A 13,555-nucleotide genomic window follows, 5' to 3' on the forward strand; every position below is an offset into this window, starting at 1 on the left:
TTCATCTTTCATGTTATTAATTTATTATATATACTGGTTATTAAATATTGTAGAATTCGCCAGCTCTAATAGCATTCCATGTAAATGGGAACTTGCGTGCATTTTACAAAATTTTCACTGGCAATAAGCTTTCACAAATGAAAAAGGGCTGGTTGGATCAACATTAATGAAAGTAAGATAATAAGTAGTAAAGTTGTAATAGTTCTGATAATTTTATGTTGCTGGGACCTGGGGGAGCCCAAACTCATCGACAGGAACTCCATCCTAGAATTTTTGAACACATAAATTGATATTGAACACGCAGTTAAGAAACTCGTTGATATGCAAGTGTCAAATATACGTACCGTATTTCTAACAGCACCGGGTCTTGAGGGCTCCTTATCTGGAGCATTAGGAGCATGAACAGCTTCGTCCAAATATGAGGTGTCATCATCAAGTGCAATTTCATCACCCAGTGCATCCAATTCGGCCTCCAACTCGTCTTCGTCAACATCAGGGATATTGTAACTGCGCCCCAGTGCCTCCTGTACATCCTCAGATATCTCAAGAACGTCTGCCAATTCATCTTGCAAGTCCTGCAAATTTGATATATTTTTATAATGGTTGTAAATAATGATGGTATAACGTATGTTAATAAATATCATAAAATCCTCGCCTCAATTTTATCCACATCAATCTTTTTAAACTCTTTTTTCATTTCTTTAACTCCAGCTTTCATCCCAGCCACGACAACTTGGGTGTCCTTTGCAGTCTGCAACGCCATAGTTGCTTGTTCCATGTTGAAGGATTGTGATCTAAAACTGTCTGACTGATTATCGAACCTGAAAAAAAAATCATAAAAAACACGTTCAAACATTGAACTATGTAAATGTTTATCCATAATAATAAAATAAATTACATTTTCTTTCGTTGCAGAATCCTTAGAGCCTTTTGCTTTAAAGCGTTTTTCGCCGGACCATCCCTCATTTTCTTCATTTGTTCTCGAATTTTTCTCAACTCGCCTTCACACTGTGCTGCCTTTTTATCCATATCTTCAGCTCGCTTGTCCACCTACACAATTTATAAGTCGACCAACAAAAAATTACACTTACAAATAAAAATGTCTCTGAATATGATTTAAGTATAAATAACTCACATTTGAAATACAAGCCCCCAGATCAGGAGGGGGTGCCTTGTCCTTTCCTTTTCCAAAGAGACGATTCATTTTTACAGTATTTTTTAAAGAAAAGTACCAATTAAAGACAAAGAGGGGACAGTAATGAAATGAACTTAATTTGTTGATTTATGTTTATGATTGAGACAATGAGACGTATTGGGACGAAATTATTGACGTATTAGTTGGTGTTAAAACAAGCCTTTATATTGTGAACGGATATGAAACTATGAATTTCAAGATTTTTCAAGTTTAAAATAATTTTTCAGATTTAGATTGACAAAAAGCAAGGAGTAAGCTTCCTAAAAACAAGAACAGATGACAAGTTTGCAATGTTGTTGATCGAGTGAATCACCCACTTCAAAAGAATCTACTACACCCAGCTTTCTAACGACACGTAATGCTCATGGGGGAACTTGGTATTCGTATGGATTATTATGTGACGTCAGGTCAGATCAGATAATGAGGAATGTCATTATTAGTCATTACAAGTGTTTAATTAATAATTATAATTAAAAGTAGCACAAGCAAAAGTCGGAAAATCCATATTATATTGTGATTTATTTCATTTCCATAATTTCATACGCTTTACATACTTTTGTACAATTTTGTCCAAATCTCATATGGTATAACTTTTGTACTTATTAGTACTTATCAGCAAGAGTGAATGGCTTAACTTTCTGTTTATCATCGTTTTTGGCTCCTACTTGCTGCATAAACCTGAAAACTGTGTAAATTAGCCAGCAGTTCAAGAGGGTTGTTGTAACTGCGATTAGGACAAGTACATAGAATAGCTCAGGTGAAATTATTCGAGATCCGAGCACGGAGAATGAAGCAACGCTTGACGCCATCAAAATTCCCATTTGACCTTCGTACCAAGCATTCATTTTCCAAAAATTTTCCTGGTTTGCAAATTATCAAAAAAATGAGCACCATTTGCAGTGGAATATTTAGTTTTAAGTTATTAATGTCTGAAAATTGATATAGTACCTGCTCAACTCCCTGCATCAACTTGGCACACAGGACAACTTGAATGATCCAATAAATTGCAAATAAGTATGTCCACGATCCATAAACTAAGATCAATTTCAGAATAATAATATAAAGAGTGCACGATTAGAATTAGCATAAGGTGAAGGTGTGTACGAAATATCAAACATACTGAAACGATTAATTAAAGGCCAATCATTTGTTATTAAAATCCCTGATTTGTCAGCATTGTAAAGTGATGTAAAAAATGTAATGTATTTTTGTCTAAACTCGAGTGACGTGTTCTCATCTAGTACTGCTTCGTAAAATTGTTCATCCTTATCCAAAACGACGTACGCGATAGATAGACAAGGACTGATTAGTATTATGCCTGAAATCACCTATTAAAGATCAATAAATGGTCAATTGTATAGCAAAATGTTTCTTGATGTTTATACATATCTACTGAATTTACCCAATATATGAATGAAATAACTGTCGCTCTCGTCTTATGCGAGCATTTCGAGTACCCAGCTATTGTGGGTGACAATTTTATTTTGTCGTTTCCCATAATTTGCAACGAAATTGAAAACCTATAGAATGCAGACAAAATCTACCATATGATGCTTACTTAATAATTACTACTAACAAACACTGACATATTACCATGAAAAGATGAACCTGTCTCGCAAGATGAAGTTGGAGGTATGTAGATCCCAATATTTTAAAGGTTAGTCAATGTCATTGTTGTAAAAAAATATGCATGTAACATGGTTTTATATGCTGCTGCTAAAACACGCTTCTGCTTCTAGTGCATGATGCATCCCATCAACCTTTGCAAATTCTAACTTCTTCAGAAGATCACATATGGGATTTAAGTCCTGTAAATCCTATTTTTAAATGTCTCTTTTGCCTACATGGTTGTCCAAGTTTCTGTAAAACAGATATGAGCTTTATTCAATCAATGTGATGAAATTATCAAATTAATGGTTCCATAAAGTATTTCCAATCTAATGATTGATTCAGCGATAAGTGTCGATTGAGAATATATGCACAGATACAACTGACGATGACAATGACATTGCGTAACGATGGGTATGAGGTTGAAGATTTGATTGACAATTATCAAGGTAGATATTGAGATTGATTAAATTTATTGGTCTGAATATGAGACAATGGGACAGAAATATGAGGCAGAATCTGATAAGTTAATTGTCCAACTAGTTGCTCGGTGGTCTTCGATTAGGACAGAACTTGGTGCTTGAAGTTTTTCAACATATATCGAAATGAAGTCAGCTTTGATTTTAGTAGTGCTTCTTGCAGCTAATGTTGCAAAAAGTCAAATTCTGGATCCAGATGCAAGAGTCACTGTTCCAGGCCTTGGCCCGATCCAAGGGCTCACCTGGCTTACTTATTCACTGGAGTCACCCCGGAAGTTCTACGTGTTTCATAGTAATTTTTATTTCTAGTTTAAAACAGTATGTTTAATCCCTTTAGTAATAAAAGAAGCCCAAATTAAAGCTGCCAACTTAAAATTTTAGGCATCCCATATGCACATGATACAGCCCAAGGGAATAGGTTCAAGGTTATTTTTGATACAAAATTCATTAATTTTTATCGTACTACATACTAAATGTATTTCGCATAAATGTGACAAACACTGTAAATGACGCAGCCCTCTGTCCTTCGAGAAGATCCACTAACCGAAGATGGGAGCGACTTTCTCGCTATCGACCCTTTGGTTGTCTGCCCTCAGGGTATGTTCACTAAGGCCAAGGACATGAACGCATCGACCGCCAACCTCTTCAACATCCTCAAAAAAGGTCTTTGGAAGTGGACAGAGGATGAGGACCCAATCGATAATCAACCAAACGCAAGGGAAGATCAAAATAAGCCGAACTGGCAAGAAACAGAAGATTGTCTCGTCCTTAACATTAATACACCAAAGGTTAATCTTAACTACATGCATAAATCTATCATTTATCATTGTGCATTAGTTAAGTTTTTTTTACTTGCTTGTTTCACAACTCTTATCTAACTGCATATTAGATCCCAGCAGACGGGGAAGAACTGAAAATGCCAGTCATATTTTTCATCCATGGTGGATCAAGTACTCAGGTATTCCTACACCTTCCACAATAATGCACAGTCCAAGATAGTACACTACCTAATTTACATATAATTCCGTAATGCTAAAAATAATGTGTGGGAAACTCAGGTCTGGGGAGCTCCATTCATGGGTCACAAATTTATGAAGCACGATGTGGTATGAATATGTCATATATAGAAAAATACATATAAATGAATACATGTATGGTCATATGCATAATTATGTATCTACAACTTGGCATTGTTTTATAGGTGCTTGTAACAATCAATTATAGGTATGTTTTTATAATTTTTTGTCGTAAATTTCTTCAATTGTTAAATTGAATTGAGTTGGATTTCAATTGTTGAATTTGACACATATGTAACTATATATTTGTGTAATGTAAATAATTTTTTGTCAGGTTGGGGGTTTTGGGTGCTTTAAATTTGGGAATAGGTAAAATTAGGTAGAAAATAAGTAAAATAAAAAGTGATATATGTGGTAAAATTTGTGAATAGATGATGCTCCAGGCAATGCTGCCATGTACGACACTCTTACAGGTATTCAAATCTCTATGAAATAATTATTAAGATTTTGTGAGAAAGCTTTGATCACCATAAATTTGCAGCACTCGATTGGGTCCATAAATACATTCACCATTTTGGAGGAGTAAGATAATAGGATAATATCCAATATAATTTTGCTACTGTTGCTCTAACTATGCATAACAATTAAAGGATAAAGACAGAATTGTTGTCTATGGTCATTCTGCGGGAAGCATGATGGCGTCCATGCTTTTATTTTCTCCCCTCGCCGAGGGAAAATTTACGGGAGTCATTGGAGCATCCGGCTCGTATGCATTTATATTTTTATGAACAATGTTAGGTGCTACATATATTCCATGTTTTATCATTTTCGTTCTAGTGCATTAGCAACATGGGGCACTGCAGAGTATAATTCTTTGAAGCATCATCTTGAGGTTTGCTTCCTTGCCGGTTGTTACCCTGAATTCGTTGAAGGTGAGGAACCTGCTGAAAATACCGATTATAACGCAATTTACGCCTGCATGCGAGACACAGAGGAAGGAGTGCTGAGACAGGCTCTTAGCAGATACTCGGTAAGAGATAATTTGTATCCATCTATGAATCCTATCAATTTTAATCTGATAAATGTACTAATTATACAATTAATTTGTTTACAGAACAAACACCAGAAGGCTGGAGGGTTAGGCTTCGATGCAAAAGTATGCAAATCTTCATAAATTTTTTGAATAAGGAAAACTTAATTCCTTGATTCTTTGTCACAAAGGTCCCCAGTGTCCAGCACAGCCCACTGATTACAATCCCCAAATTCTTGGAAGAGATGCCGGCTGAAATTTTAATGAAAGGAAAGCAAAATCCTGCCAATTTGATAATGGGGGCCACGAGACACGACGGCAGTTTCGCATTTGAAGGTAAGTGACTTGTGACAAGTACTAAAGTATAGGAAATAATGCAATGTTGGGCTAAAATATTTATGGATTTGTTCAGATGTTTATAAGAAGTACTTGGTAGAAAACAATTTGGTAGATGACGTAGACTTTATGAAAAACGATCTTCTGAACCAAATGATAAAAATCATGAGTAAGAAATCACATGCATACTTAAGTAGCTAAGCACGAACTTGTTCATTACTCATTTAATTCAACATTGTGCAAATAGAGGCAACGGATAAATCGGGTGCGTTTCAGCATATAGTGGGAAAAACTTATTTCGGAGATGCCATGAAAAATGGAAAATTTGAAGAGATGCTTCCCGGACTTATTGACGTAATAAAATAATGCCAATTTTATTTATATCAAGTTTGCTTATTGTGTTTTTTTGTAACAATGTAGTTGACCTCCGTTTGGGGATTCAAGGCGCCTGCCTGGGAATTAGTCGAAAAGCATGCTAGCGTGAATCCCAATTCATTCTACTATGCATTCGATTTTGCTGGATTTTGGTCGACTTGCGATATGGGAGGAGAGTCCGAAATTCCCTGTGGTGTTCCTCACATTGGTCAGTACATTAGTTTTAACAAAGAGCTGAAAGTAATAATTTTAAGACGAGTCACCAACAAAAGATCATAATTGATTTGTTTTTTTGTGTTTCAGATGACATGTCTTTCACCTTCCAAATTTGTAAGTCATTTGATAAAGTGCGAAAATAGAATTAATGGACACAAAATAATATCAATTATGTAATGTGTTTTAGTCCCAATAATCAACGAAGACTATCAAGTGGCGGAGCGCCTTGTGAAGTACTTTGTGAACTTTGCATACAACGGGTAAACATATTTACATATTTCCGCATAAGTACCTACATTTTTACAAGTTGCAAATATACAAAATATGGGTTGGTGCCATTTCAGAACTCCAAATAATGGATCAGAGCTCTTATTCTGGGAACCCTATGATCCGATGACCCATCCATTCCTGAAAATTGATGCGACAGATTCAATTGGATATGAATGTCGAGATTCCTGGATTGATAATGCTCTAGAAATCGTTTAAAATTATTTTTCCATTAAGACATCACAAATATATTGCTAATATTCTTTAGTATATATTTAGAAGTTGAATAAAAATGTCGGACCATTTAACATGAAAAATTGATTGATGAGATTAAATTCATAATTGATTTATTGATGGAAATAAAAAGGTGATGAGATTGTCATTGGCACGAGGTTGTTAAAGGTTAATTGTCAATTGAATCATTGGATTTAATAGATTCTTCTGGTAAGGTTACCATATATTGCATTATCTTGATAAGCATATATATACACATAAGAGGAGTAGCCATAACCCAAGATGTGCGCATTGTATTATTAAAGAATTGCGAAACACTACACAACCATTATATCGAAATGGGTTGGGTTTTCTCGATTGCAAAACAATTAAATGCGTCCATGTCATGCATAACATAACATTTAACCAATACTTTCAAGTGTCATTTATGTCACGATAAGCTACCGAACGATTTCAACTACTTGCGTAGCTGTGTCACCCTGTCTACATTTGAAAACACTGATATTTTAAGGAAACAATGAGAATTGGTCAATGCACTTGAAAAAATTGTATTTTGATAAACGACGGTATCTTGACATATAAAATATGTAAATGTGTTGATTTGATACGAAGATGATGTTCGATAGAATGTATTGACCATCAATAGATTAATCCAATCAGTAATTAATCCAACCAATGACCAATCATAATTCAAAATTCAATGTCATACGCCCAGTTCGGGTTTGGACTTTGTGTGAAACGGAAGATAAGCAACTTAAGCATGGGAAGGTGGGTCTTAGTAGGGGGGCTGTTGTTTGCTGTGCTGGCCTTGACCTGGGGTCAAGATGGGGGCCAAGTACATGTCGTCCATCCTATATTGGGAACAATCGTTGGGCGACAAGGAGTCACTTCGAGGGATCAAACTCCATACTGGACCTTTCATGGAATACGTGAGTTTCTATTTATTTACCACTCGACATTGAAATAGTAAGTGCATTTAAACTATATTCTATTTTTGATTTACAGCCTATGCTGATGAGGAGTCTTACACTGGCGTAAATCGATTCAAGGTATAATTTTTTCTCAGTATTTTTACACTTATAATATTAACTTGTCATTGTAAGTGGATTTTCCTTCCTGACTATAGCCTTCTGCAGTGCATAATAAACCACTGACTACGACCGGTGAACCCTTTGTCGCAAACAGAATATTGGTTTTATGTCCCCAACAAGAGCTTTTTGATTTATCTGGTATAATTCCCAGAGAGAATGAAGGCACTGAAAATTCAGAACTACTTTCAAAAGCTCAAGACCTTCCCCAAATTTTCCGAGCAATTCATCAACAGAAAAGAAATCTTTCAGAGGTTTTCCGACAATATAGCAGTTCGGAAGAAAGGAAAAGAGCATTCCAGGAAGAGCCCGTCAAATCTATGGGAAACGAGACGTGGTAAAATGCCCATGCGTTTTATTAAGTAGTTATACAAAATTACTGCGAAATGCTTGGCTATAATGTAAATCTTATGGTTTTCACATAGCCTGACAATTAATATTAACACACCACACATTCCTGAAAATGGTCAGAATCCAGAACCAGGTGAACTTCTTCCAGTTGTTGTTTTCTATCACGGGGGAGGCTCCGATTCAGTGTGAGACAAATAATCATCTAATGGTTTACGTGTATTAACTTTTTTGAAAACATTTTTTCGTAACATACGAACTAATCAATTATGAATATATCCAACAAGGTGGGGATCGGCATTTACCGGACTAAGAATGTTGGAGGACCCCGTTGTCCTTGTGACAATGAACTAGTAATTATTATTTACGGAAAACTTAGTCAATTCATAAAATGCCAAATTATTCTGATGGATAAACTAAAATTTAGCAGATTGGGCGTCCTTGGAGCATTCAATCTCGGTACGGATGATGCACCTGGTTGTGCTGGATTATACGATTCTATCACAGTGCTGGAATGGGTTCAGGCAAATATCAAGTAGGAAATGAGATCTAAAATGCGTGCAAAAATAACAAGGCATACGTTAAATACTTGATATTTAAATTACATCAATTAGATATTTCGGTGGTGACCCCGGCAGAGTCACAATAAGCGGCCAATCTGCCGGTTCCATGATTGTAGCAAATCTTATGACCACCCCTCTCACAAAGGATAAGAACTTGTTCCATGGAGTTTGGGGTAAGTACAAATATGTTGAGTAGTTTCTGGCTCATTATTTATATGCACCAAAACAATTAACATGGGTATTGTGTTTAGGATTTTCTGGATCAGCGATAAGCGTGTGGGCAGTCTCTAAGCACCCAAGCCTCGATAATCATCTTCGAATCGCCGAATTCTGTGATTGCTACCATCCAGACGCTCCTGAAGATATCCCCACCATCACGACATGCATGCAGACGGTCAGTTTAGATGGCCTTGTGACTGCATTAGCATTATGGAAACACGAAGAAGAATATGCTGGAAGGCTGGGATACGATGCTCGGTATGAAAAATTGCTTAATTTTTATCAGTTTTTTCTTGTATTTTGTATCTACACGGTATATCATTCTAAACAGGATGCCGTCAATTCAGGCAAGTACTGTGAAAAATTTATATTTACAATATATGTTTAAATTAAAATCTGCATGCATATTTAATACAGGCTCCGAGTCTTACTATTCCTATTTTCATGCCAAACCATCCTTATGAAACGTTGGAGAAATTGGAGCAACGGAATGTATCTGTTGTTCTGGGAGCAACTAGGTGCGGTTTGACTTTAATATTATAATATATTTTTAGATATAATTTTAAGCGACATAATGCTTAAATACAGACACGATGGCTCTTATCCACTGGACGATATCTACAACAACTTTTTGAAACCCCACGGACTGGACAAGAACGAAACCTTCCTAAGAAACGATCTACTTCCAACCCTGCTTAAAACTTTGGGTACATAGAAAACAAATATTTGTAATGGTCAAATGCATTTGTGAAATCATGAAATATTTATTTAAAATCATTTCAGGAATTAGGGATGACAGTGGCGAACTTTATCACACCATGGCCAACACGTATTTGGGTGAAGCTGCAGCGACTGGGATCCTTGAGGATAAGCTACCTGGACTGTTAGATGTACGTGAATCTGACAAATTTATATACTTTTAAACTAATATTTTCCATTCGTATGACAATAATTTCATAACACTTGCATTTAGATGGTTACTGTTATGGCCTTCAAGGCTGGAGAATTCGAGACACTCAAATTCCAGTCTAGGTTGACGAAACATGCATATTTTTACAGCTTGGATTATGTGGGACGTTGGAGTTTGTACAACTTTTTATGGGGGAATATGTATGAATCATATGCATAGAGTCTTGTATTCAAATAATTGAATGTAATATAATTTAATTCAATGCTTCTTCAGGTACATTCCTGGTGGAATATGTCACACGGTATGAATTACTTAATCATTAAATGTGCCGTGAACTGTATTTATTGTAATTTTCGTAATTTGGTACAGGATGATCTGATATATTTCTTCTGGCTTGGACCTCTCATTAATGAAGACATGAAAGTTAGTCGAAGATGGATGAAGTACTTTATAAATTTTGCTTATCATCGGTGAGATAGTAATATGGACTAAGGACGATAAAATGAAATCAAGATTCCATTTTTCAATTGAATAATATGTAATCAGAGATCCAAATGGCCCAGCGGGCTCACCTGTCGTTTGGGAACCGTACGACGCCCTGACCCATCCATATCTCAAACTCGGTCGTCACGACAAGAATGTGCACGATGCTCCGGATCACTGGCTGGGGGCAAGTGCAGAACTCTTTGTTGACTGGACACCTACTTCGGAGCCAACATCGACGATGTATTTTTATGATTGGATTCGAAGTTCAAGTTTATTCAAAGATTTCTAAGCCCTGTTTCTATTCTGCATAAAATTGTCGTCCGTAAATTTAAAATTGGAATGCAAATTAAACATGCGAAATTGTAAATTACAAAACATAACTTTGTTATCTTTGTTCTGGATCAGCATCTTCAGTAAATGCCACCATTCTACTCTTTTTTGTCTTTTTCTTAATTTTTTCTTACACATAATGACTTTTCGTCCAAAATAAATAAATATTCCTACAACTGCATGTCACGAAATTTTAACCATTAGGTACGATATTATGTGCAATTAATACACTATGATAGCAAATGAATTACAGGGCACTGACATACGATGGGTACTAGTAAGTATATGGGGACAAAATTATAGCAATTTTCATCATTGCTTGTTAAAATAGTGGTGGTCGAAATAGGTGACATTTTTACTTATTTCTTTACGTAGTCTATTTTTTAAATTCAAAGACCATATAATCATGAATCTCAAGCTCATTGTTCTGTCAGTATTTATTACTTCTTGTGACGCCTCCATGGAATGCTCTGTAATTTACACTCTAATCTAAACCTCAAAACCAACCACGCTAACCTGGCTGGCATTCGGACGGACATATGAATGACCACAAGTCTTTTTTTAGAGATTTTAAGACAATGTCAGTTTCAAGAATAAAAGACACTTGTTAATTTTGATACGACATTTTTCTCCACTTTCTCAAATTATTATACTTATTCTTTTTCAAATAGTTTGAATTAACATTGCTCCTACAAGAGTTCATAAATTATTATGGACTCAGGTATTTATCTGATGGTATCGCCGCTTATTCTTTTAGTTGGTCAGTTTCAGAGAGCGGTTATGATTCTTTATTAAATCCAAAAATGTGAACCTTAATTTATATTTTTCCTTACATTTTTACGTTGGAAAATGAAAGTTTTCAATCATTTTCAAATTCTAATAACAATTTTCATACTAATTACATCACAGTGTTTAATTTCTTTGTGTGAAACTCCTACTCCGAACAATTTTTGGAATATTCCAGAATATGGTCAAATACTTTCCCCAGATCGTATTAAACAGCCCGACACGCTGAATAAATCATCTAGCACAACTCGTAACCGAAGTAAGAAAGTCAATGCTTTATTGACAGCAGTAGAAATGTTGTCAGAAGATCCCGAATTCGATGATGGAGTTTATTCTGATAAGCCAGAAGATGATGACGACAGTTTTCATCACCCGGTCGAATATGAATACAACGAAAGTGGTAGCGAAGAGGTTAGAAAAAACAAAGACGACTCGTCTAACTTACGATTTCACAAGTCAGGCTCCAACAGGAAAGACGAAGAGGAGGGCCGTGGTTTCGAATCGTCCAGCAGCTCTTCCGCCCTGGTGAATTTTTTGATGTCACCCCTCAAACCATTCTCACAAAGATTTCAACTCCCCTCTGTCTTTGGTCGAAGTAAGAAACGGAAGCGACGGCGTAAACGTCCTCCTCCAAAAGGTACACGAGATGGGGATTCAAGATTTGATGACGGTGATGATGATGATGATGAAGACGGGTTTGATTTACATGTGGATTCTGACTCGAGTGCAGGTCACAAAAGGAAAAGGAAGCGAGGTCGAAGGGGTTGGTGGTGGTGGCGAAGTAGGGGCCGTGGTCGGAAACGTCGAAGGAAGCCAAAAAGGGGTTCAAGAAAGCGACGTCCACGTCGACCCAAGTACAAAAAGCCCAAATATGATGATGAAGAAAATTATGATGATAGTGATGAGTACGAAAAGGATCGAGATTACGAGAAGCATGTCCCATTAAAGGTGACGTACAGTAGTGACCACAATTTACTCCAACCACAAAGTGGAATAAGTTTTGATTCTGACCAATATAACAAACCAGATCTGCATCAACTTAAGGAGACATCGACATTAGGCGGAGGAGGAGGACAGCAGGCAACATTTTTCGAAAATTTATTAAAATTGGCAAGTGGTGGAGGAAGACCAGACTTGTTTTACACGGATAGAAATACGGGTCATAGTGAGACAGTCGTGAAGGTCAGTACTTAAAGTTGTAAATCATGCACACTTCTTTGCAAATATGTTGACCAATCTTCATTTCAGGGCCAACGACATTTCCCTAAAAGTATTTACGACAAATTGCCACGTCCTGCCAAGAACAAAGAATACAGGACTTACCCGATTGCTCCGCCGAACCATCCCATGAGGATTATGCGACCACCACTACCGCCAATAATTACCCCATTTCCTCAAGCTTATGATTATCAATATGAAAATAGTGAGAGAAATTTAGGTGGCATAAAAACCGACGACCAAATGGGGACACCATTGGCATCAATTAGTTTTCCAAGGTTTCCACTAGCGTTACCCCAGCCGAATATCGAGACCAACCTTGGTCTACCTTATCAAAATCCCCCTCCACCATATACGGCTCCACCACGACCTTTTTCTGCAAAGTTTAACCAGATTCCAAGAAAGATACACAGATTAGTTGGGCTAAGATATCGCAGTAGAACTCCCAGAAGAGGAGGATTGCACTACACAAATATGAGGAACAATGGATTTAATTATTATAGTAACAACAATGGGAATTATGCGATGCCCCCAGACAGTCATTCAACCCCAGTAGTACCAACATACGGTAGTCCAACAGTTTTCCACCAAAGTCCATCAATGAATGCAGATAATAATTATATTAATTATTACGATAATGAATTTCAAAATCAATTGCCCATGAACCCGGACCAACAACCCGCAAGCAACCACCTAAACGAGAATCGGATCCCGAAAATCCAACCTCAAATAATTTATGGAAAATGGAATCCACTTTGGAAAATGGAATAGATGTTTCACATTAAAAGAATCATCAAAATGCAAAAACTAATGATAATATATAAATAAATAAATATACATAGTGTATAATA

The 13,555-nt window shown here is 36.4% G+C and overlaps 5 protein-coding genes across 7 annotated transcripts; 3 read left to right on the forward strand and 2 right to left on the reverse strand.

Moving 5' to 3' along the window:
- On the reverse strand, positions 1–1,515 carry LOC110843188 (charged multivesicular body protein 5). The gene is made up of 5 exons (XM_022089146.2): positions 1,136–1,515; positions 899–1,050; positions 656–821; positions 345–575; positions 1–264 (listed from the first exon to the last, which is right to left on the reverse strand). Exons 1-5 carry the CDS (start codon positions 1,202–1,204, stop codon positions 214–216), a joined length of 669 nt encoding a protein of 222 aa, XP_021944838.1. The 5' UTR covers positions 1,205–1,515; the 3' UTR covers positions 1–213.
- A 180-nt stretch (positions 1,516–1,695) lies between these two features.
- Positions 1,696–2,923, reverse strand: LOC110843190. 3 transcript variants are annotated; one of them, XM_022089148.2, is made up of 5 exons: positions 2,789–2,923; positions 2,598–2,715; positions 2,316–2,523; positions 2,144–2,229; positions 1,696–2,055 (listed from the first exon to the last, which is right to left on the reverse strand). In XM_022089148.2, the coding sequence occupies exons 2-5, from the start codon at positions 2,691–2,693 to the stop codon at positions 1,798–1,800; spliced, it is 648 nt and encodes a 215-aa protein (XP_021944840.1). In that variant the 5' UTR covers positions 2,694–2,715; positions 2,789–2,923; the 3' UTR covers positions 1,696–1,797. The 3 variants fall into 3 exon arrangements, with proteins under 3 accessions (XP_021944840.1, XP_035703240.1, XP_035703239.1); XM_035847347.1 differs by lacking the exon at positions 2,789–2,923 and having other exon boundaries at positions 1,696–1,873; positions 1,939–2,055; positions 2,598–2,782; XM_035847346.1 differs by lacking the exon at positions 2,789–2,923 and having other exon boundaries at positions 2,598–2,782.
- Positions 2,924–3,334: 411 nt separating this feature from the next.
- On the forward strand, positions 3,335–6,843 carry LOC110843192 (cholinesterase 1). Its single transcript, XM_022089149.2, has 19 exons — positions 3,335–3,574; positions 3,664–3,707; positions 3,798–4,070; positions 4,172–4,240; positions 4,341–4,388; positions 4,484–4,506; positions 4,633–4,667; positions 4,730–4,771; positions 4,840–4,880; positions 4,949–5,064; positions 5,136–5,328; positions 5,413–5,454; positions 5,520–5,664; positions 5,741–5,833; positions 5,912–6,018; positions 6,085–6,247; positions 6,343–6,369; positions 6,443–6,515; positions 6,600–6,843. Exons 1-19 carry the CDS (start codon positions 3,409–3,411, stop codon positions 6,739–6,741), a joined length of 1,842 nt encoding a protein of 613 aa, XP_021944841.1. The 5' UTR covers positions 3,335–3,408; the 3' UTR covers positions 6,742–6,843.
- A 612-nt stretch (positions 6,844–7,455) lies between these two features.
- LOC110843193 (fatty acyl-CoA hydrolase precursor, medium chain) lies at positions 7,456–10,807 on the forward strand. The gene is made up of 16 exons (XM_022089150.2): positions 7,456–7,685; positions 7,762–7,805; positions 7,883–8,181; positions 8,270–8,380; positions 8,480–8,545; positions 8,620–8,727; positions 8,807–8,928; positions 9,007–9,232; positions 9,306–9,321; positions 9,392–9,492; positions 9,563–9,681; positions 9,758–9,864; positions 9,948–10,084; positions 10,158–10,185; positions 10,254–10,354; positions 10,431–10,807. Exons 1-16 carry the CDS (start codon positions 7,457–7,459, stop codon positions 10,657–10,659), a joined length of 2,043 nt encoding a protein of 680 aa, XP_021944842.1. The 5' UTR covers position 7,456; the 3' UTR covers positions 10,660–10,807.
- A 673-nt stretch (positions 10,808–11,480) lies between these two features.
- Positions 11,481–13,496, forward strand: LOC118434545 (uncharacterized protein DDB_G0283697-like). The gene is made up of 2 exons (XM_035848320.1): positions 11,481–12,668; positions 12,735–13,496. Exons 1-2 carry the CDS (start codon positions 11,550–11,552, stop codon positions 13,473–13,475), a joined length of 1,860 nt encoding a protein of 619 aa, XP_035704213.1. The 5' UTR covers positions 11,481–11,549; the 3' UTR covers positions 13,476–13,496.
- Positions 13,497–13,555: the final 59 nt, after the last annotated feature.

Source organism: Folsomia candida, unplaced genomic scaffold, assembly GCF_002217175.1.
Source record: "Folsomia candida strain VU population unplaced genomic scaffold, ASM221717v1 Fcan01_Sc002, whole genome shotgun sequence".
Taxonomy (NCBI): Eukaryota; Metazoa; Arthropoda; class Collembola; order Entomobryomorpha; family Isotomidae; genus Folsomia; species Folsomia candida.

Bases quoted from the DNA above. Each gene is read 5' to 3' on its own strand.
- LOC110843193 (XM_022089150.2), top strand. From the start codon at position 7,457: ATGTCATACGCCCAGTTCGGGTTTGGACTTTGTGTGAAACGGAAGATA. The intron at 9,682-9,757 runs GTACATAGAAAA...AAATCATTTCAG, and splicing joins AACCCTGCTTAAAACTTTGG to GAATTAGGGATGACAGTGGC. The intron at 10,085-10,157 runs GTATGAATCATA...ATGCTTCTTCAG, and splicing joins AACTTTTTATGGGGGAATAT to GTACATTCCTGGTGGAATAT.
- LOC118434545 (XM_035848320.1), top strand. From the start codon at position 11,550: ATGAAAGTTTTCAATCATTTTCAAATTCTAATAACAATTTTCATACTA. The intron at 12,669-12,734 runs GTCAGTACTTAA...TCTTCATTTCAG, and splicing joins ATAGTGAGACAGTCGTGAAG to GGCCAACGACATTTCCCTAA.
- LOC110843188 (XM_022089146.2), bottom strand. From the start codon at position 1,204: ATGAATCGTCTCTTTGGAAAAGGAAAGGACAAGGCACCCCCTCCTGAT. The intron at 1,051-1,135 runs GTGAGTTATTTA...TAAATTGTGTAG, and splicing joins TGGGGGCTTGTATTTCAAAT to GTGGACAAGCGAGCTGAAGA. The intron at 265-344 runs GTACGTATATTT...CAAAAATTCTAG, and splicing joins CCGGTGCTGTTAGAAATACG to GATGGAGTTCCTGTCGATGA.
- LOC110843190 (XM_022089148.2), bottom strand. From the start codon at position 2,693: ATGGGAAACGACAAAATAAAATTGTCACCCACAATAGCTGGGTACTCG. The intron at 2,524-2,597 runs GTAAATTCAGTA...GATCTTTAATAG, and splicing joins TTATTTCATTCATATATTGG to GTGATTTCAGGCATAATACT. The intron at 2,230-2,315 runs GTATGTTTGATA...AATTGATCTTAG, and splicing joins GCCTTTAATTAATCGTTTCA to TTTATGGATCGTGGACATAC.
- LOC110843192 (XM_022089149.2), top strand. From the start codon at position 3,409: ATGAAGTCAGCTTTGATTTTAGTAGTGCTTCTTGCAGCTAATGTTGCA. The intron at 5,329-5,412 runs GTAAGAGATAAT...ATTTGTTTACAG, and splicing joins AGGCTCTTAGCAGATACTCG to AACAAACACCAGAAGGCTGG. The intron at 6,516-6,599 runs GTAAACATATTT...GTGCCATTTCAG, and splicing joins GTGAACTTTGCATACAACGG to AACTCCAAATAATGGATCAG.